Below are 21,379 nucleotides of genomic sequence, written 5' to 3'. Positions count from 1 at the left end.
GTTCCCGGATGGGTGACCATAGATTGTAGAATCCATTTTTTTCGTTTAGTTCTGAACAAGTTATTTTGGAGGTTCTTCTAAACTCTATCTTATTTAAGCGAGGTTAGAACTTTCTGTTTCAACAATTTTTTTTAACTATTCATTTTATTAAAAACAATTGGCATTTAAATGGCTACAAGTTGGAATATTAAATACATTGTTACAAAAAATGTATCTTTAAAATTAAATTAATCTGTATACTGTTTCTTATTGTTATAATTTATACTAATTTTTTCCAATCTGTTATTACTTAATACAATGTAGCCTTAACTATCAATAAAATAACATATTATCATTGACATTTAATCATAGTCATTATCAAGTTTAATGATGATTGCTTAAAGATTATTTGTTGCTAAACATTTTTTGAAGTTTTCGAATACAGGTCATTGCTTGACTATGATTCGCGTTATATCTTTAAGAGTATAAAACAAAATATTTTTTCTCTTAAAAAGTAATAATACACTACGTTGTATGATTAAAAAAAAGAAATTGGTCCCATCCCCCATTTCTTCCCACCTAAAATTATGTCAATTTATGTTGTTTAAATGTATGTTTAACTAGTAAGATCTATCTAAGAAAATAACATTGTAGTAACAAATTTTGTACCAGTACTTTAAAATATGTAAGCATTTTTAAAAACTGGAACGGGAGGAGTAGTGCGATTCATAAACATCTCTAGAGATAAAAAAAATTAACCGGAACTTCAACTCCAGTCATTATATTTACGAGTGAGTGTTAATAATTTCAAAATTACTGGTTTATAAGTTGTTAATATTCATTTTCATAGTTAGATGATTGTCTTATTTGTAAGCTAATTAAACACATATTTGGTGTCGTTTGGAAAACATAAAGTAAAACATTTTTAATGTAGAAGGAGGAGAGATAGGACCAATTGTTTTAATAAAAATCATTGATTTTCATTTACTATTTACTTCTAAAAATAACAATAGTTATCATGCCTTGAACATTAACAGTTATTTAAAAAGTTTTTTATGTGCACTGGTATAAATAAAAGTTCAAATATTTTTAAGAAATTAATCACATAAAGAATAAATTTATCATAGTTTTTGTATTTTCTAGTCTAATTATGAAGTTATGTTTTTAATGCACATGTTTCATAAAATACAAAAACAAATCATTATATTACTTATCGGTTTAATTTATCGTCTTGATTCTTAAATAATACTTAGTATATATTTCTCTTTTATTAGTTTATACACTATTGTGTATAAACACCAATGCCCTTTTTCAAGATGAAAATAATTACATGGTGGTGATAAAATATTTTTATATTAAAGGGAAGTGAAGAATGTAACCATATTTCACTTCTCCAGATAAGACCCTTTTATATCTCTGATTAGTTTAGTTATAAATGTCTAAACTATGGTTGATGTAAAAATAGATCTAAAGAATATTTTTTACCACTAAGTACGATATAATAACTCATAATAATCGAAGATAAATATTAAATAATATCGTTTATATAGATAAAAATTAAATTTATAGCTAAACTTAATAAATAATTTTTATAATGTATTTTTGTGTTCAAACATAAAAAATGTTTAAACAACTAACTGTAAAACCAAAGAGCTTTTATCTAATTTATTTTTCAATTTTTGTTGATTTAACACTTATAAACTATAACCATTTAATATATTTTTTCACTATCAAAGAGAAAATTAAATAAAAATTTTTATAAAATTGATGAGATCAATTGTAATTTTTTATTTAAACATTTTTTTTTAATGTATTTTTGGTCAAATTGAGTTTTAAATAAACTTAAATAATTCAAATAAATTTCTAATAAAAAAACATTTTAATTAATCTAAAAAAAAAAAACATCCACTAAAATTCCCTAGTTAAAATTGGACTCAATCTTAAATTTTTATTACATTATTCATTATTATTCGATAAAAACATTATGCAATTTTTTTTGAAAGTTGTAATTAATAGTGATGGGAAATATCGAATAGTAACTATCGAACTATTCGATAGTTGTCTACTATTCGAACTATTCGAATAGTAAAAATATTCGATAGTTGCACATTTATTCGAATAGTTTTTAAAATATTTGATGGTCTATTCGAATATTTTTTTAAACTATTCGGTACCTCCATTCAAATAGTTTTTAAAATATTTGATAGTTTATGATAAAAATAAAATATTTGGTGGTATAAACACAATTTACAAACGTAAAAATTAAAAACGCGCTGTCCTCTTTATCGGTTGGGCATAACCTTTGCAAGACAAAAGAGCAGATAATGCTAGACTAAGAACAATGTACATGGTATTAAGTGTAAAATAAGAATTTAGTATTTACAAAAAATCTGTTGCGCATAGAACAAGCCTTTCCGATAAAACTGAAAATATATCATTAGTCATCGAAAAAAAGAACTGCTTTTTAATTTTCGACCCATATTTATCAGTTTTTACCAATGACTCACAAACTAAAAATAAATAAAATGGTACTTTTTACTATTATTAATTGTATAATAATTTATTTTAAGTATTCGCTAATTATATTCTTATTATAATTAAGTGTACTTAATAAAAATTTTAGATAGAACTAATCGAATATTTTTTGAAACCATTCGCTAGCCCATTTAAATATTTTTTAAAACTATTCGATAGTTTATTCGAATATTTTTAAAAACTATTCGATAGTCTATGTTAAAAGCACACTATTCGGTTGTATAAAAACAATTCGATGTTATTCGATAGTTTAAAATATTCGAAAATGCCCATCACTAGTAATTATCGTGCAAGTAATTTAGTGGTTTATAATAGACGGATCACTCTCTACTTTGAATATTCGGTGGATTAACTTTTTTATAAATATCTGTAAATTTCTTTTCATTATCATTTATGTAATTGTCAACTCGCATCATGACATGATCATATACTAAAGAATAATTGTGTTTACAATTACTGTACATATGTAAACTACTTTATTTATAAAAAATTTCTTTATTAGAAATAAAACAACTTTATTAAAATCATAAATTCTAAAATCAACTCATCATTATGAAACATTACGACATAAAAACACATTGTTTGGCTAAATATCAAAAAAACCTTTATATACTTCAATGATCAGTGTAGCCACTAATATACAACAATTTCTGCATGAAATATAATTTTTACAGTCAGTAAATTCATTTTTTATTTTTATATATGGGCAAGTACGACTAAAAATTTTTTTAACTTTTTTTCAGGGAATTTTTTGTTAGTTATAATGCCAGAACTATGACAATTCTATGTAGTAGCTGTTTAGAGATAAATAAACTAAACGTAAAACATAATACATTGTTATAACAACAAATAAATAAAATAAAAATTTTCTGTTAACAATAAAAGTATATTTTTAACGTAGTCTAGTTAATCTTGGTAAACCCAGTGTTCATCAGGATTTCACTAAAACTCAACTATTAGTTTAAAAATAAGAAAATGACTGGTCGATAATAACTTATGAGCCAGTATTTTAGAAACTTATATTAACACTTCTACACTGTAGCAGATGAGTAGTGGGGTTCATAAATAAAAACTAAAATAGACCACTATATTTGTCATAAAGGGGACAGACGGTGATAGGATCAATTTTTTTTTTTGTATGAAATTTATTGAACTTATAATACTATTAACTTCTGAAAAGAAAAAATTATAAAGATATTGATTATAAAATTTTTAAATATTACATGAGGCATAGTTATAACTATGTTTCTTTTAATATTGATTGATTGTAATCAATCACGCTGTATTTTGATATTGTATAAGAATTTACAAATTATTATAGTTTATTTTTCTTAAAATTATAAAAAATATGTAATACAATTGATATTATTTTCAAGGTAAAGAAAACTATAATATTTCATTTATGTCCTAAAACACTAGTTAATGTTTATTCAGAGCAAAATGTCATCGTAATACACATTTAATATTATTATGTATGATAACTTATTCCAAAAAATATAGTAGTCTCAAAACCACCTCTATAATTGTATAATTTACATTAATAATGAAGTGTATTTTTAAATTGGTTCTTACAAAATAGAGGTGAAACCTATATTTTGATTTATAATTATTTACTTGAAATCATTAACATGTTTGCTTATTGATAGTAAACATTTTTGATTTGTTAAGTTTTTTTTTATCGACGAAAAATCCTCGACAACTAAAGTCATTAGCTATCAATTCATCATTTTTGTGTTTTTTTTAAATAATACTTCAATTTTAAAAAGATAAAACATAAAGTTTATTCCTAACTCAAGTATACCGTGTTATATCAAATCAACATTAAACTTCTTATACATATCGTTTACTATTGTATCAGATAGATTTTAACTTTTTTGTTCATCAAGAATTCAGTTGTGACACAAACTATGAATTTAATATAATTTCTAAATTTGAATTTATTTGCTAAATGAAATATCACTGTTTAAAATAATAAAATTCTTCATTTTTATATCTTTGTAACAAAAAGTTTTTATTGATTAGGGTATTATCCAACATACGGAAATCTTATCTTAAATAACTCATATCTATTAATTCACATATTTTTATATTCAACGCAAGTAGACTATCGTACATTATCGGTTACTAATGTGAATAATTTTTATTGAAAACTGTCATAAAAATTATAAATTTTTGCCAATAAAATAGATTAAAGAATTAAAATAGATCCGATATAAAGGAAACCAAATTATTGATTAATTTTTACTTTAAATCCAAGTTTTTTAACTACCATAAATGCAAACGGTTAATCGAATAAAACAAATTATAGAGATGTTTGTTATTTTTTACTTTCTTGAATACAAATATTTCAAAAAAATTCAAAAATTAAAATGAAAAAATATTAAACTGTTGTCAATTTTTAAATTTTTTGTCGTATCAGAAAAAAATATTTTATTTTATTTATTAGTTATATTTAGATGGAAAATTAGATTGGTTTTAATGTTAAACATTAACCAGTAATATCCAATTAAATATCAGAGTATTTAACAAATAATTTAAATACAAAAAAACATTAGTATGAACAACTTAATAGTATTACTTTTCTTATTTTTTCTTTAAAAATAAATACCAGAAAGTTTATTAGTAGATTGAAAGATAAATGTTTTTATGTAGATACATAATATAAAATTTAAATTAAGTCAAAAAACATTTTTAGCAGTTAAAAAATAATACATTTTTTCTAAATTATTCATTGCTCTCACATTCCTTGGAAACTGGAGAATAGATTTTGTAGTTTATTAGAATAACATTGGCTGGTAAAATTGCAGTGGAGATTTTCAAAATACTATCTTTTATTTTGCTTTATTCATTTACCACAGAAATTTATAGTTGACACGTGTCATAAAAACTAAATGTCTACAATTGTCAAATAAAATTATTTTATTATTTTATTTTAAAGTTACATACTTTTTTTAGATTTTTTTTCTCCTTTGCTATAAAAACAATATTATAGAGTATAATTATACTTTTGTAGTCATTATTAAAATCAGATTTTCTTAATTACATACATTAAATAATAAAAATTGATCACTTGTGGCTAATTAATTAAGTGAAATATTTAGATTTTTACTTTCAATTATAAAGTTGAAGAATTAAAATAAATTGTTTATCATATTAACTTGATTTAAAAAGAAAATAAACTAGGAAGAAATAATGATTTACCGCTTTAAACTTAAATTAGTAAAGAATAAATTAGTAGTAAATCATTTTTTATCTAATTAAAAATTATATTGAGTTTTATAAATAATTATTATTCATGCATTCAATTATGTGGTAAATATGTTATTACCGTTATCATATAACTTAGAACTTATAAGTAGACAATAAACCTGATAAACTATTCCTCATTATTTAAGTAATGAATTTAGAAAATCACTAAAAATTGAATATTAATTTTTGATTATTCTTTAAACAACTTTACATTTTTTTTTTTAAAGTTAAGAAAGACTGTATTCTGACTTGATTTGTTAAGTGTTTTTCCCTATCTTATTATCAAATTAAAACTGGAGTACCCAATTAAAATAAAAAAGAGTAAGGTTATTTTTATTCCCGAAAATTTGAAAGAAATAATTATGTGACTACAAAAAAATATTGTAGAGTTTTTGATTCAAATAATTGTTTATCTTAACATAAATTTCAATTATATAAAACATTTGATAACTTTTAAGAAATTGAGTGTCATACCCAAAATTGATCAGTCTGTACATTGTCAATGGAATATACGTTTTATGAAAAATATTGATATGATTTTTAAGTAATTTAAACATAATTATTGTTTTTTTAATATTTTATAATGATAGATGATATATAATTTATGAAAATAATCGTGAATTTTAAAAAATATATAAGTGGTATTATAAAAAAAGAATACATATGTTTTTTAAATTTATTTTAATTGACTTTTCCGTATGATTGTATAAATACAGGGTTTATTATAATCCACTTGATTACTCATAAAATAATTAAGATAATTAAAAAAAGAATTGTTTTACTTAGTTAGTTATATTTAATTTATTTATCAGCTATTAATTATTTTTAAGCGTCACCCCTTATAAATAAATGATAATATATTCATTGAACTAGTACTCAAATAAACATTTGTCCATTCATGAAAATGATTGGTAGATTATCATTTTAAAATATAGATTGGAACTTCCAGTCAGAAAATGAGGCGTGGGATCTACAATATCTATCACTAGACATTACTCTGTTGCATTTCTCCTTTCATCAAGGTATAGAACTGTAAATAACTTCCATAGCACATATCCTAATGTTACTATCAGTCCGTCATTTTCTATTTTAAAAGCTGGAGGAGTATGTGTTGTCACTTAAAAGTTGATACCTTTATTAGTTATTAGTTATTTAGGAATGATGCTAAAAAGTAATTATTAACTGACAAATTAAAAAAGTGGTATATTAAAAAAAAAAGTCAATTTTTCCAATATTGTATTTATTTTACAAGTAATTGAGTAGTTTTTTATAAACTGATCATTTTCTATATCTTAATTATTAATTTTTTTTTTTTAACTTAAAGTTTCTAAAAGCATAACTTAAAGTCATAACCAAGTCAATTTAGTTGGATTCATAAAACTTAATTATTAATTTAGTCAATTTATATAGAAATGCTTTATTCAAAATTTTTCTATACAAATGAGTTATACGGTAATTGTTATGTTAAATATATAGTTTAAATGAAGTATTAAGTTTTCTTTTTTGCTGATTAAAACTGGTTTAGATACTTATTTTAATTCAAAATCAAATAATTAAAAATATGTATACATTGATTCAAGTTAATATTTAGATATCGTCTAGAAAAAATAATTTTTATCCTGAATTGTCATCGTTATACGATCCAATAAGTATGACATAATCAGTTGTTTAAACATTCTCTAATGATGTGAAGATTATACTTAAAGATTTGTAAGATGATGTCAATGGATTGTCTAATTATTTTTCTTAGACAATGACCGAATATTTATTTGACTCGCTGCACATATTAATTATGAGTCTGCTAAGATTACGTGTGATATACATAATCACGTTATTAATTTCTTTGTAAATTATTTTTATTGATCATTGTTATTCTTTGTTTATTATGTTTATTATTTTACTATGGAAATGATATTGAATTATTTTTTTGACTGAGACACTATTTTTTCAAAAATAGTGAAAAAAATTTTCCCTTCTAATAAGATTTTATTATAAGGGAATACCAAATGAATGGAGGAATAGTATTGTGGTCCCGATATTTAAAGGTAAAGGAGACATACAGGAGTGTGGGAATTATAGAGGTATTAAGCTTATGAGTCATAGTATGAAAATTTGGGAAAAGGTAATAGATAAGAGAGTAAGAAATGAGACATCGGTATCTAAAAACCAGTTTGGATTTATGCCTGGTAAGTCAACAATGGAGCCAGTATTTTGTGTGAGGCACTTATAGAAAAGTTTAGGGAAAAGAAGAAAAAGCTGTGTATGGTAATTATAGATTTGGAGAAAGCGTATGACAGAGTATCGAGAGAGGTTTTAAAGTGGGCATTAATGAGAAAAGGAGTCCCAAAAAGGTACATAATATAATAGAAGATATGTATGATGGCACTTGTACCCGGGTAAAAAGCGTAAGAGGAATATCAGAAGGTTTTCGAGTAAGAATAGGAGTGCACTAAGGTTCTGTTTTAAGCCCTTACTTATTCTCTATAGTAATGGATGAAATTACTAGAGAAATACAAGGAGACTTGCCGTGGTGCATGTTGTTTGCTGACGATATAGTGTTAATAGGTGAATATAGGGAGGAAATTAATCAAAGGCTAGAGGTGTGGAGATCAGCTCTTGAAGAAAAGGGTTTAAGAATAAGTAGAAGTAAAACAAAGTATATAGAGTACGAGTTTGACAAAGGAGAACACGAGGTAGATGAAATGAGGATGTCAGTGACAATAGGCATGGCCGTGGAGAGTTTTAAGTATTTAGGGTCAGTTGTGCAAAAAAGTGATGGTATTGACGAGGATGTAAGACACAGAATTAAGTGCGGGTAATTGAATTGCAATTATAAAAAATTGATTCTCTGTAACTGTTTGTCTATTTTTTGTTTAGTGAATAACTTATCATAAGACCAATGCATTACTTTTTTTAAATTATTGAAATTCGAATGAAGTTAATAATAAAATGGTTACTTATGGATAAATTATTTTTAACGTTAAAGTTCTTGTGTTTTATTAAATTGCATTAATTATCTTATTAATAAATACTTACGCTCAGAATATATTATTATTTGTAATTGGAATAAAAACAAAATAGCGAGGAACTCGATAGCCAGAATATTCCAGAAAAAATACAAGTTTGATTTTTGAAGATGATATTTTATTTTATTTTAAAATAAAAAGACATTATCAGTGTATTTATAAAAATGTATTTAATAATTTTATTATTGTTCACTGTTTTTGCAATAAAATTTATCTAGCTATAGATTGTTAAATCTGTTTTAAAAACGCTTTTATAATAGTGCTGATGTTTAATTTTTGTTCATCAACTTATCATCTTGTATTACAGCCCCCCTTAGCCCCCATGACAATAATATTTAGATTAAAATCATGGAAATATGATGATGATTTAAATAACTACAACTTATCATTAGTATCTTGTTTAGAATTAAAAAGCCAAGATGGAATTATTCTGCCTTTGTTTTTGGAATTCAATTGCGAAAACGATTTGCCAATTTTCTCTGAATCATATACAAAAACTGTGTATTCGTTACTGCATTTCTTTACTAGTGCTATACATTCTCTTAATAATTCGAAATTTTTTTCATTTTTATAAGGCGAACAAATATAAAGTGAAAGTTTTTTATGACATAGTTTCTTCANAACAAATATAATGTGAAAGTTTTTTATGACATAGTTTCTTCATCTCATCAACAGTCATTTTATCTTGTATGGCAGTAAATTTTATTAGATAAAGTATATATTTAAAATTTAGTTTGAAAGTACCAGTATCTACAAAGACAAATTATCAACCGTTTAACCACGTTCAAATAATTAAGCTCAATAAACAATACTTACGCATAAAAACAACATGATGATGAAATTCTTTTTCATTTAAACAGTCCTGCAACATATTCTCCGAAATTACAACTTCGCCATCTGTTGTATCTATATTTAAAACGAATAGCACCTAAATTAAAATAATAAATAATACTTTTAAATATTACTCTTTCGTAAAATATTTTGAGTTAAACATATAATATTTAATAATAATGTTATTATTGTAATTTTAAATTCTGTCTTATCTACTTTACTACTTACAAATAGGGGTATAAATAACAAAACCACTTTAGGCAACATATTTTATTTTAAATTTTGATCGGCAATGATTAACTGAATCAAATATTAAGTAAAAAAAATCGTATTATAATATTTTTGCTTTTAATAATAAATTATATATATTTATAGTTTTTTATTGTATTGGTATTTTCTAAAATTGCACTTATGGTTATTATTTTTACTAAAATAGATGTTCATATTATTCATTGAGTTTTTATTTGACTTATATTATTTGATTTCAATGTTATCGAAAATAAAGAATCTAGTTTTACCGCTCAATATTAAAATAGTTTTTTCATCTATAGTCTATTGACCAAAAATTACCTAAAGTTAATACTTTAAAAAGTAATACAGTTAACCTAAATTAATATGTGTGTTAATGATGTGTGCGTAGATGATATTGGATATTGTGACATATGGCAGTTTATAATAAGCAATAAGAAAACATATGTGTATTAAAAAAAAATTTAATTATATACTATTAGAATTCTGAATTCAAATAACTCAAATTCTAATTATTTTATCCAAAAATCTATTATTTTCAAAATGTCAAAAAGCCTAAAGATAATATTCTGAGTGTATCGAATCTAATTTACAAACATTTTTTATGTAATTATCATGTTGATAAAATTTATTTTATAAAACGATATTGTCTTTTTAGACTGCATTTAATGTATTTTTTACTATTTATTCCTCAACAATTTTAAATAGTTATTTTGTAGCCTTTTTCTTACTAAAAATTTATTTGAATTTATTAATATATGAATATACTTAATTAATTTGAATACATAAAATCGATATGGAATGCAAGCGGAGTGTACATACACCAGTACGAGCTGCATCCCTCGAGCAATTTTGATTGGTCGTCAACCAGTTTTGTATTATAACTTTTAGAGACATTATCATTTGAAGATTATAAAAAGGTGAACAACGTAGTAGTGCTTAAAGACGATTTATTTTTATCATAACGTATAGGATGAGAATTCTTCTATGTTACGTATCTCTTTGTCTATAATTAAAAGTTATAACAACTCAAAAGGTAATAACACAATACTGCTTATCGACCAGTCAAAAATGTATTTAGACCATTATTCATTTAATAGTAAAAAAAAATAATAATATATTCTCATTTAACTTTTGAAAGTTACCCCTAAAATTTATTCTTAGGAATAATTTCTTTCTACAATGACCTGTACATTTACAATAATTTATAATAATGAATTAAATTTTAACCTATATATTTTTATAAAAAAAAACATTATATAACAAAAAAATGAGGGAAGTGTATTATGCTTAATAAATCACTCTGTATATAATCTTAGACCTAACATTTATTTATTTTCCTAATACAAATCTTTTTTCAATTTAGTTTCTAATGCTCGTATGTGTTCAAAAAAATATTCTTATTATTACAATAACATTACTTAATGTAAAAATGTAATTTAACAAAAATATAGTTATAAATAATAAAACACCTAAAATGTTGGTTGGTAACAATCTGTTGCGAAATGGCGCGATCGACAACCAAAATTGCGACGGAAAATTTTTTAACTGACTAACTAGTTTTTTCTTTTTTTATTTCAGTTGTATAATACAAGAAGTTATTGTCTTAACTCTAATTAATCGATTTTTTTTATGATAATTATGTTAAGAATTTATTTTTAGTGTATTTTAGTTATATATACACCCAGAGAAAAACCTCGATCTATATAATAAATTCATTGTTCAATTTGATAAATATATCATTACTATTGAATCAATGATATATTTATCAATATGATATTTTTTTTTCTTGTCTTGAACAATAATTATTTATAAGAATAGTTATTTTGTTCGTATTAATAAAACATTATCATAAACCCTTGATAAAATTTCTCTTTCAATTTTGATTGAGGTTTTTCTTTGGGTGTATATCAGATATTAATTATATTTATAATTTAAGTTAAAAATTTATATTTAATATTTCATTTACTTTTTTATCCAATATAAGGGTGTAACCTTTACTTTTTTAAATGCCAACCAGGCACGTAGCCAGAAAATGTTTATTGGAGGGGCCAACAATTTTGGGCCCTTGTATCATTTTCCATAATTTGTTTACCATGAAAAGCTTGTGGGGGGTCCCTATATATATAATAAAATAGTACATTATGTTAGCTTTAATTTAAGATATAGATAAAAGTGTCAGACTTTCCGGAACGTTTTAAAAATTTAAGTGAAAAAAGTTAATTTTTTTTGAAAAAGTTGTCATTTTAAATCCCCCCCGTGGGCAGGTAAAGGGTCAGATTTATAAAAAAAATATATCAAATGAAAAGTAACGATATCATATAACTATATAAAAAAGTTATGGCAATTTTTGAGGGTAATGTCTTCGACTAGATACGATTTGTGATCTTTTGATGTATTACTGAAAGAAATGGGTTCAGTGAGAGCTGAGAAAAAGTGGTAACAGACACAAAAAAAAAAACACATCTTAGTAAAACCAATACCTTCTCAGCTTCGCATCGAAGCTAAAAGAAACAAATTAAAGATATGATTTATCAAAAAATTTTTCATAGAGTATACTCTATCGAATTTTGTAATCAAATAGATTCTAATCAATGCAGATACTTGGTAGTTTGTTATCATTTGTTAGACCAGAGTTAAAAAAAATTTACCTACAACCACGTTTGGAGTAATTGCTATTCCATTTATTATTACGTCTAGAACATTATCTTTTTCAAATAACGTTTTCTATGAATATAAAAATGAAAATACAGCCATAATAATAACTGTATTACTCAATAGTAATCACAAATTAATAATAATTTCAATGTATATAAGGCCTAGCACGTTTTTAATAATTCGTAAAAATAATTGAATTTTAAATTTGGGGGGGCCGGCTCTGGGCCACATTAAATTTAAGGGGGGCCAGGCCCACCCAGGCCCACCCTTGTCTACGTGCCTGATGCCAACTCACATATTTAACTATAAAGTTAAAAATAATTATTTTTGAAAATTGAAAACTGGTCAATAATAACTCTTGACTATGATTGTAAATTGAAAAAATGATTTAATTAATTTTCATTTTAATTATGCACCATGAAAGTATATTTATAGATATGTTGTCTTAAAGCCAATTTGTATGGTATTATTTTATAAAAAATACGCTTTGGTTAATTGATATCCTAGACCAAAATATGTTAACTTAGTTATATTTAATTGGTCTAATGACATAGTTAAAAACAAAAAAAATCATTGAACATTTTTAGTTTGATTTATAACTAATTATTTAATAAATAATACTTTGAACGTTATTGGATTAATTACAGTAAATTAAAATAATTCTACTCTCTCTTTCATCGTTTCTTCTTCTACATTGATAATATTTAAAATAATTCATTTGATTTCATAATTTTGAGATCATGATTTTTTATTCGTTTTCAAAATTTTTTTTTTTTTTTTTGTGTACTATACACATGAATGTTTTTAGCTTCGATGCGAAGCTGAGAAGGTATTAATTTTACTATGATGTGTTTTTTTTCTTTTTTGTGTCTGTTACCACTTTTTCTCAGTTCTCACCGATCAGATTTCTTTCAACGATATGTCAAAAGATCACAAAATGTATATAGTCGAAGACATTACCCTCAAAAATTGAAAAAATTTCCCTTGTTCCTAGTAAATGGGGAAAATTACTAAAAAATTACAAACTTAAAAATCACTAATTTTTTTAAATTTTTTATTTTATTTTATAATTTCACGGGCAGAAGCCCTTTTTACAAATAATACAAGTACATAAATTGGGTTATTGTAACATAGAAAGATATATACTAAAAATATGCAAATTAATTATTAAACGTAAAGATAAAAAAAAATAAAAAATGAAAATGAAAAGTTAGGGTCAACATTGGCATTAGTCATAAGACGCCTAAGTGGCTCATTTTTTGCATAATCAGTTAGGCAGTGAGGGACAACAAATGGAGCATTATTTCTTGTTGCGCGCTGAGGTACTCTGAAACATATGAGGGACAACAGGCTCGGCGAATCAATATTACCATTCAATAAACCAATTAGGAAATTAATTCCAGCATTGCGCCTACGCTCAGCTAATGAGGATAGGCCAAGCAAATACGAGACAGGGGCATAATCGTGGTTTGGACAGACTATGTTGAGCGAGTAGCTGACAAAGCGTAGGAACTTTCGCTGAACTCGCTCAAGCTGTAGCGAGCCCAAGGCAGTATAAGGATCCCACACTACACTACCATATTCTAGAATAGGTCTGACTATAGAACAGAATAGCACTTTAAGTGAAAGTCCTTGCTTGAAATCTTTGGCCAAACGCATAATAAAACCTAACGCTTTAAAAGCTTTACAGCAAACATAATCAATATGAAGCATAGGATCAAGATTATAACTAAACTTAAAGCCTAGTTCTGTAATAGAGTTTAACTCACGTGAGATATTTACTGCAGTAATACTATAGTGAAACACAATAGGATTTTTTGTTCTATGATATGTAAAGACCTTGCATTTGGTTAAATTAAGTGACAATCCCATTGAGTTTGACCATTTAGAAAATCTATTAAGGTCATCTTGTAATTTCAAACAGTCATCGGTCGAGCTTACACGCATAAATAGTTTGATGTCGTCGACAAAACAAAGAAAATGACAATGGTGTAAAACTTTATGCACACAGTTTAAGAATAAGGAAAATAGAATAGGGGACAAGTGACCTCCCTGGGGGACACCAGAAGACGCTAAAAATACATTAGACTTAACGCCGAATACTTTTACCCATTGGTATCGGTCACAAATATAGGAACTAATCCAAGAAAGTAGTGGTTCACCAAAACCATATTGTCTAAGAACAGTAATAAGGGTCGTATGATCCACAGAGTCAAATGCTTTACTGAAATCATTGTATATAACATCTACTTGTAATTGATTTTGGAAAGCATTAAAAATATAGTTGGTGAACACAAGATTACAGGTGGAAGATGAGCGACCCGGGCGAAAGCCATGCTGTTCTTCCATTAAAATGTTATTAACAGGTCTTTGTATTCCATTAAGTATAAGCAATTCAAATATTTTTGATATGTGGGACTGTATAGCTATAGGGCGGTAATTTGAAATAAGACTAGGGGAGCCCGTTTTGAATACCGGTGTAATGGAACTAAGTTTAAGCATAGATGGAAATGATCTATCGTCTAAGGAACGCCTAAATAAGATCCATAGAGGATATGCCAATAATTCCCTTAGTTCATATAAAAATGTACCAGATAAGCCATCTGGACCCACAGAACCAACACCTCGTAGGTTTGATAATTTATGGTAAACATCATCAACACTGAAGTATACGTTGTTAGGAAGGTCAAAAGTGGGAATATCTAGTTGGTCAATTGAGACATTATTTTTCTTAGCACTGTAAACCGAAGAAAAGAAGTCAGAAAATAGATTTGCAAACGTAAGCTCATCGGAAGAGCTTTTAAAACTGTTAATTAAAACTGTCATAACTTTTTCAAAATTTAAAAATGTCCAAATCAATATAATTTTTTTTTATAGATATATAAGGGATTTACCTATCCTTTTGTTTATTTTTTTTATTAATCTGATACTTTACCTGCCCACAGGGGCGGATTCAAAATTACAACTTTTTCACAAATATCAACTTTTTAAACTCAATTATTGAAAGTGTTCCGGAAATACTGATACATTTCGGACTTTATTTTGTCTTCACGTTGAAACTAGTTACCTAATGCTTTTTTGTGTGAAAATTCTAGATTTTATTTTTTACATTTTTAACTTTATAATGCTTTAACTTATTGAAAAGTGTATGGATGAATACAATTTTGTTATGAGATAATATTTATATACCTCTTTCATTCGACATACTTTATCTTAATCAGGATATAAATAAGGAAATAGCAGATCATGTAGCTTTTGGAATAATCTACAATTTTTTTTATAATAGTGAATTTAATCATTTTCAGATTAAATCTACATTGGACCCAATTAGTTCACGTCCCCACTATGTCATGACTCCACTGTGCTTGGTTTTTTATTATTGTTCTTATATCTTATTCTTTAAATCTATGTATTTGTAGAGTGGGCTAAATTTTAACTTTGTTATGTTTATTACAAAATTAATTTATAATATGTAATTCATTTTAGTCATTTTTAGTTTCATTCATCACTGTTATTCATATATCCTCTTTCCCTTTAGGATAAGGTACAAAATAGATTGCGATCCAGTTTTGCCTTTGGCTTGTTTCAGCCCTTTGTGGATACTCCTCCGGGTCTTGTTAAGCTTAGCTGGTATAATATGAGTTAAGCTTACAATTTTAATAAAATAGCTTATTTAAGGGTAAAAAATGTCAAGAGTATTAAAACTTAACACTCTCATTGTCTGGGTTAAATATTAATTAGTAACAATGCACCTATTTTATTAGGTAAATTATGAGTATTAAAAGTTAAAAAACGAACATTAGATAATTGTTCAAGTGATAATTAGCCTTTTCGTAATGAAAATTCTGATATGAGACTGCTTATCTAAAATTTCACTTTATTTATTTTATAAAATATTTTCTATTTCATATTATCCTATTATTTTTTGTTATAAATAACTTAATTTAGAACTTTGGTTTGTCATTTTTTCTTTTTACAGCTAGAAATCAATTAGATTTTATCTATATTTTAATAAGTCACATTATGTTATAAATTAATAGAAAATTATTCTTTTACATTATTTTAATCGTGTTTAATTTTGCATAAATAATTTAATACAAAATAATATATTGTTTATTTTCCTATGAAGAAATAAAATTTATAATTATTAATATATACTTAAGAGACGTTTCATGTCATTTGAAATATGCCGGTTATTTTTATATTCAATGAGATTATCATGTAAACGGTCCATCGTCTTAATGTGGACTGGTTTAATGTCATATCTTACATCTTTTACATAATAATAACAACAAGCCTGCACTATTCCGGGACAATCTTTTACGTTGACATTTGGGCAAACTTTCTCAGTAACGGCTTGTCCAATTATTTTACCAAGATCTTCATGGGTAATACCTCTATCTTTCATTGAATTATCCCAATTTTTCAACTCGTTCAAAAATTCTTCAGTGAATTGATTAGAATTGTCTAGAAATAATATACTTAACTTAGTAATGTTTACCTTAATAAATTACTAGTGTTTATCATTTTTCATTTCGTCTATCGATAAAATTAACAAAAACTCACCTCGATTTTCATAATTTTATTTTTGTAATAATATGATTAAATTTAATTTTTGACTAGAAAAGTTGTATTCAATTAAATATGTATCCTCGGTAGTATAGTGGTAAGTATCCCCGCCTGTCACGAGGGAGACCGGGGTTCGATTCCCCGCCGGGGAGCCAGTACTAACGTGGTAAACACAAAAAGAAAAAAGAAAAGAAAGCACGATTCATTATACGGGTGGCGTCAAGCCGTTTAATGAAATAAAAATGTTAGCACAAAAAGAATAAAGATAAACCAAAAGTAGCAATACTACGAATTATTGAACGATCACACTCGGATGGTTCTGTCGATAGATGTCAAAAAGATGGGAACTGTGGTGGCGGTTCGGTTGGATTGGCGAACGGACGGACAAGCGATACAGGTGTCACGAAGATGACCGACTCGACGTATTATTGCGGTGGGGTATTCGACGCTAGGCATTTGTTGGACTTTACACCGCGACGATAATGCGTGTGTGTAACGGTCCGGTTTACAGTGAAGCGGTGGCTGAGAAGGAGCTGATACGACCGCGGGGTGTCAAACGTGTGACAACGCCGTGGCCGTGTCATTGTTATAAAATTATACTAGATATACAAAAAAACATATACCAACAGATATGCTTAAACTATGTTCAGGTCCGATTTAAGGGGAGGGAATACGGGAGCAAGGGCCTTCAACGCCAAAAAAAATATGACTAAATTTTAGCTTCGATGCGAAGCTGAGAAGGTATTAATTTTACTATGATGTGTTTTTTTTCTTTTTTGTGTCTGTTACCACTTTTTCTCAGTTCTCACCGATCAGATTTCTTTCAACGATATGTCAAAAGATCACAAAATGTATATAGTCGAAGACATTACCCTCAAAAATTGAAAAAATTTCCCTTGTTCCTAGTAAATGGGAAAAATTACTAAAAAATTACAAACTTAAAAATCATTAATTTTCGACATTTTTTCAAATTTTTTTACTTAAAACTGTCATAACTTTTTATATGCATTTTGCATTATTTATAGATGCATGTTGTCTTTACCTTTCATTTCATATATTTTTTTTATAAATTTTACCCTTTACCTGCCCACAGGAGGGGATTCAAAATTACAACTTTTTCAACTGAACTATTGAAAGTGTTCCGGAAATACTGATACTTATATATATATATTAAATTAAATCTAATTTAATATACTTTATAAAGGAAAAAAAAAAATTCGGACTTTATTTTGTCTTCACGTTGAAACTAGTTACCAAATGCTTTTTTGTGTGAAAATTCTAGATTTTATTTTTTACATTTTTAACTCAATAATGCTTTAACTTATTGAAAAGTGTATGGATCAATACAATTTTTTTATGAGAAACAATATTTATGTCCCTCTTTCATTCGACATACTTTATCTTAATCAGGCTATAAATAAGGAAATAGTAGATCATGTAGCTTTTGTAATAATGTACCAATTTTTTAAAATTAAACACTAGCTACAGATTTGCATCGAAGCTTTTTTTATAATAGTGATTTTAATCACTGTTAGATATCATTATACTTGACCCAACTATGCCACGTCACCACTGAGCCGCGACCCTCCTGTGCTGGGTTTTTTTTAATGTATTTTGTTTAAAAATATAAATAGGAGCTCTAAACATATATTGACATTGACAGTTAACAATAATAAAGTAAGGCACATTGTTGTGAGTTAACATTTACAAATGCAATATCGTAAAAAATCAATTAGCTACCCGTATTCATATATGTATATTAACTAATAATTTCGAAACTTCAAACTTTTAAATCTAATAAACGAATAATCTATTGTTAAAAATTTAAATACTATTTACTGTTATAATATAACCTCAAAAATTTTATTAAGTTCAAATTATGTGTTCCCATTTGAAAAAATAAAGTTGACGCCCATATTAGATATAAGGAATGAACTTAAAAATGATTACATAGCAAATAATTCAAGAACAACTAATGGTAACAAAAAAAAATTCAAAATTATTTTATTCTACGAGTAATTGAATGGTTTATGATAGAAAAAATCGCCTTTTATATTAACAATTTTATTTTGACTACTGTAAAATTGTGTTTTTATTTTAGTTATGTTACTATTCTCACCAATAGGCAATTAAATTTTTTAAATAAAATAAAATATACGAACCTCTTTTAACGGGCTTGTGTATTTTCCAGTTAAAGAAACAATTGAATAACATCTTAACAGGTGTTAATTCTTTTATTTCTATACTTGCTGATAGCATCTGTAACAGTTTATTGAATTGATATATTTGATATTATTTCATATGAATTATTTTTTAATATTATTATAGGTTTTGTATATTATATTTGAACTATTATCTATACTCAGTATAGAGTTTAATACTTACATTAGCAGACATAATCAAAACAATAATATAAATTATTTTCATTTTTAAATTTTCGTTACAAATTGAAATATAAATGCGTACTTAATGTTATTCTCAACGAATATCAATAAAGTAATAAAAATATACTTATGATTTTCTTTTGTAGTCTTTAAATGTTCGGTACTTTTGCAAATACGTTATGCATATTTTGACACGTAGTGTGTTCTTATACTCCTTTTTTACATTGTTTGTACAGTTGAAATAATATTCCCTTAATAACTTAATGACATCATGATTAAGCAAATAATAGTTAATTTTTGTAATCAATATATTTAATTTTATGAAGACATTTTAATTTATTTCGTTTCTCGTAAAAATTTTAATTTTTGTTATTTTGTATTAATTTAATACGATGAGATGACATCTTAAAAAATCACTTCCTATTAAAATTCAAAGAATTTATTACATTCTCAAACTAAAAAGACCAGTACAGTTGGGGCCCTACATAGTAGGACACTGACGACATAGTGTACTTCAGGATAAATTGAAATTTTTTATAAATCATAATTATCATAAAATTATTCGTCAAGGTTAATTATGAAGAAAGACTTAAACAAATTTTTTTAAAGCCTTTTAACGATTTTCTTCATGATCTTCTATGCATATTTGAGAAGCTGTTGGTTTACTCTGTCGTGTTTTTTTTGTGACATTATAATATAGTGTCAATAATCCTATGGTTATGATTACTATACTCTTTCTGGACCGATTTTGATTAACGGTACGTCCAAAAATCACAAAATGTAGAAGTGAACGGCACAAGTGACACTTTGGTATATTGAACTTCTTAATATAGAAAAAAAAATAATAATAATGTTTGTGAACTATACAAGGTATCCCACCATGACCTGACATTTTTAATAACTTTTGTACAAATGAATATTTTGCGTTACAATTTTTAGCATCGATGCGAAGTTTAGAAGGTAATGGTTTTGTGATGATGTACGATTTTTTTTTTGGTCTGTTCATAAAAATTTTTAGCTCTCAATGTACCGATTTTAATGATAAACACATAAGTATAATTCAATTTTAATCTAGCGTAATCGACTGTTGCCAAAAATAAAAACAATATTAAATTTTAGATATTTTTAATAATATCTCAAAATTACCATAAAAAATGGCATTTTCAAAAAATGTTAGCTTTTGAAACAATTATAGCTTTTTAAAAAAACATAAATCTTAAGTTTAAAAGTATATATTAGTAAATATAAGCTTTCTTTTGGTTTACTTTTTATAAAAATCCAATAAAAAATCTAAGTACAGAAAAGGTTTGAGACCTCCAATGCATAAAAAAGAAAAATATAATCAATAAATAGTGTTCCATCTATTTTATTATATTTGTTAAAAATTTAAATATTGATTTAACTGAAGCACTGTCAGAATAACATGAATTCAATTAGTTGTAATATAAAAATAAACTTTATCATTTTAAATAAATTTTAAAGCTGATTAAATAAAAATTTCATCCTTGAAAAAAAAATTTTCAATAAAAAAAATATGTCCTTGAGTTAATCAGAAATAATTATTAAAATCTTACTTAAAATCTAAGTAGATATATATGTGTGTGTAAGTGTGTCTTTTTTTTATTTTTATTTATGATTTAAATTTTTTTCCAATTTTTTAATTATAGAGTGAGGACAAGACTCTGTTTTCGAACATTTTAAGGAAATATTTTTGAATATATTAATTAAACAATGATACATTTTCGATAATGATTTAAATGAATGCATATATTTGTAATTTCAAGAAAAATAATATGAATAATAAATACATGAAATTTAAGTTTTATTCAATCTAGGGCATTACTAGAGTGGATTTTTAAATTAAAACAAATTGGGAAAAGTTGTTTTTTTCGTTCTTTT

At 25.5% G+C, this 21,379-nt stretch overlaps 3 protein-coding genes and 1 non-coding gene across 4 annotated transcripts in view; 1 reads left to right on the top strand and 3 right to left on the bottom strand.

Moving 5' to 3' along the window:
* LOC126910446 (lysine-specific histone demethylase 1A-like) overlaps positions 1 to 21,379 on the bottom strand; it is a 357,992-nt gene that overhangs the window by 109,356 nt on the left and 227,257 nt on the right. The window lies entirely within an intron of this gene.
* LOC126895568 (uncharacterized) lies at positions 8,905 to 9,962 on the bottom strand. Its single transcript, XM_050667616.1, has 4 exons — positions 9,849 to 9,962; positions 9,606 to 9,717; positions 9,453 to 9,539; positions 8,905 to 9,409 (listed from the first exon to the last, which is right to left on the bottom strand). Exons 1-4 carry the CDS (start codon positions 9,885 to 9,887, stop codon positions 9,165 to 9,167), a joined length of 483 nt encoding a protein of 160 aa, XP_050523573.1. The 5' UTR covers positions 9,888 to 9,962; the 3' UTR covers positions 8,905 to 9,164.
* Positions 16,514 to 19,665, bottom strand: LOC126895749 (uncharacterized). Its single transcript, XM_050667986.1, has 3 exons — positions 19,482 to 19,665; positions 19,259 to 19,355; positions 16,514 to 16,994 (listed from the first exon to the last, which is right to left on the bottom strand). The coding sequence occupies exons 1-3, from the start codon at positions 19,521 to 19,523 to the stop codon at positions 16,675 to 16,677; spliced, it is 459 nt and encodes a 152-aa protein (XP_050523943.1). The 5' UTR covers positions 19,524 to 19,665; the 3' UTR covers positions 16,514 to 16,674.
* On the top strand, positions 17,177 to 17,248 carry Trnad-guc (transfer RNA aspartic acid (anticodon GUC)). Its single transcript has one exon. It is a non-coding gene; the product is annotated as a tRNA-Asp (tRNA).

Source organism: Daktulosphaira vitifoliae, unplaced genomic scaffold, assembly GCF_025091365.1.
Source record: "Daktulosphaira vitifoliae isolate Bord-2020 unplaced genomic scaffold, ASM2509136v1 Scaffold_1, whole genome shotgun sequence".
Lineage (NCBI taxonomy): Eukaryota > Metazoa > Arthropoda > Insecta > Hemiptera > Phylloxeridae > Daktulosphaira > Daktulosphaira vitifoliae.
Note: the sequence above shows the minus strand (reverse complement) of the source record. Positions and strands in the feature narration are given on the sequence as shown.

Bases quoted from the DNA above. Each gene is read 5' to 3' on its own strand.
- LOC126895568 (XM_050667616.1), bottom strand. From the start codon at position 9,887: ATGTTGCCTAAAGTGGTTTTGTTATTTATACCCCTATTT. The intron at 9,718-9,848 runs GTAAGTAGTAAA...ATTTTAATTTAG, and splicing joins TGTTATTTATACCCCTATTT to GTGCTATTCGTTTTAAATAT. The intron at 9,540-9,605 runs GTAAGTATTGTT...TTGTCTTTGTAG, and splicing joins TCATCATGTTGTTTTTATGC to ATACTGGTACTTTCAAACTA.
- LOC126895749 (XM_050667986.1), bottom strand. From the start codon at position 19,523: ATGAAAATAATTTATATTATTGTTTTGATTATGTCTGCTAAT. The intron at 19,356-19,481 runs GTAAGTATTAAA...AAACTGTTACAG, and splicing joins TTTTGATTATGTCTGCTAAT to ATGCTATCAGCAAGTATAGA. The intron at 16,995-19,258 runs GTTCGTATATTT...TATTATTTCTAG, and splicing joins ACACAAGCCCGTTAAAAGAG to ACAATTCTAATCAATTCACT.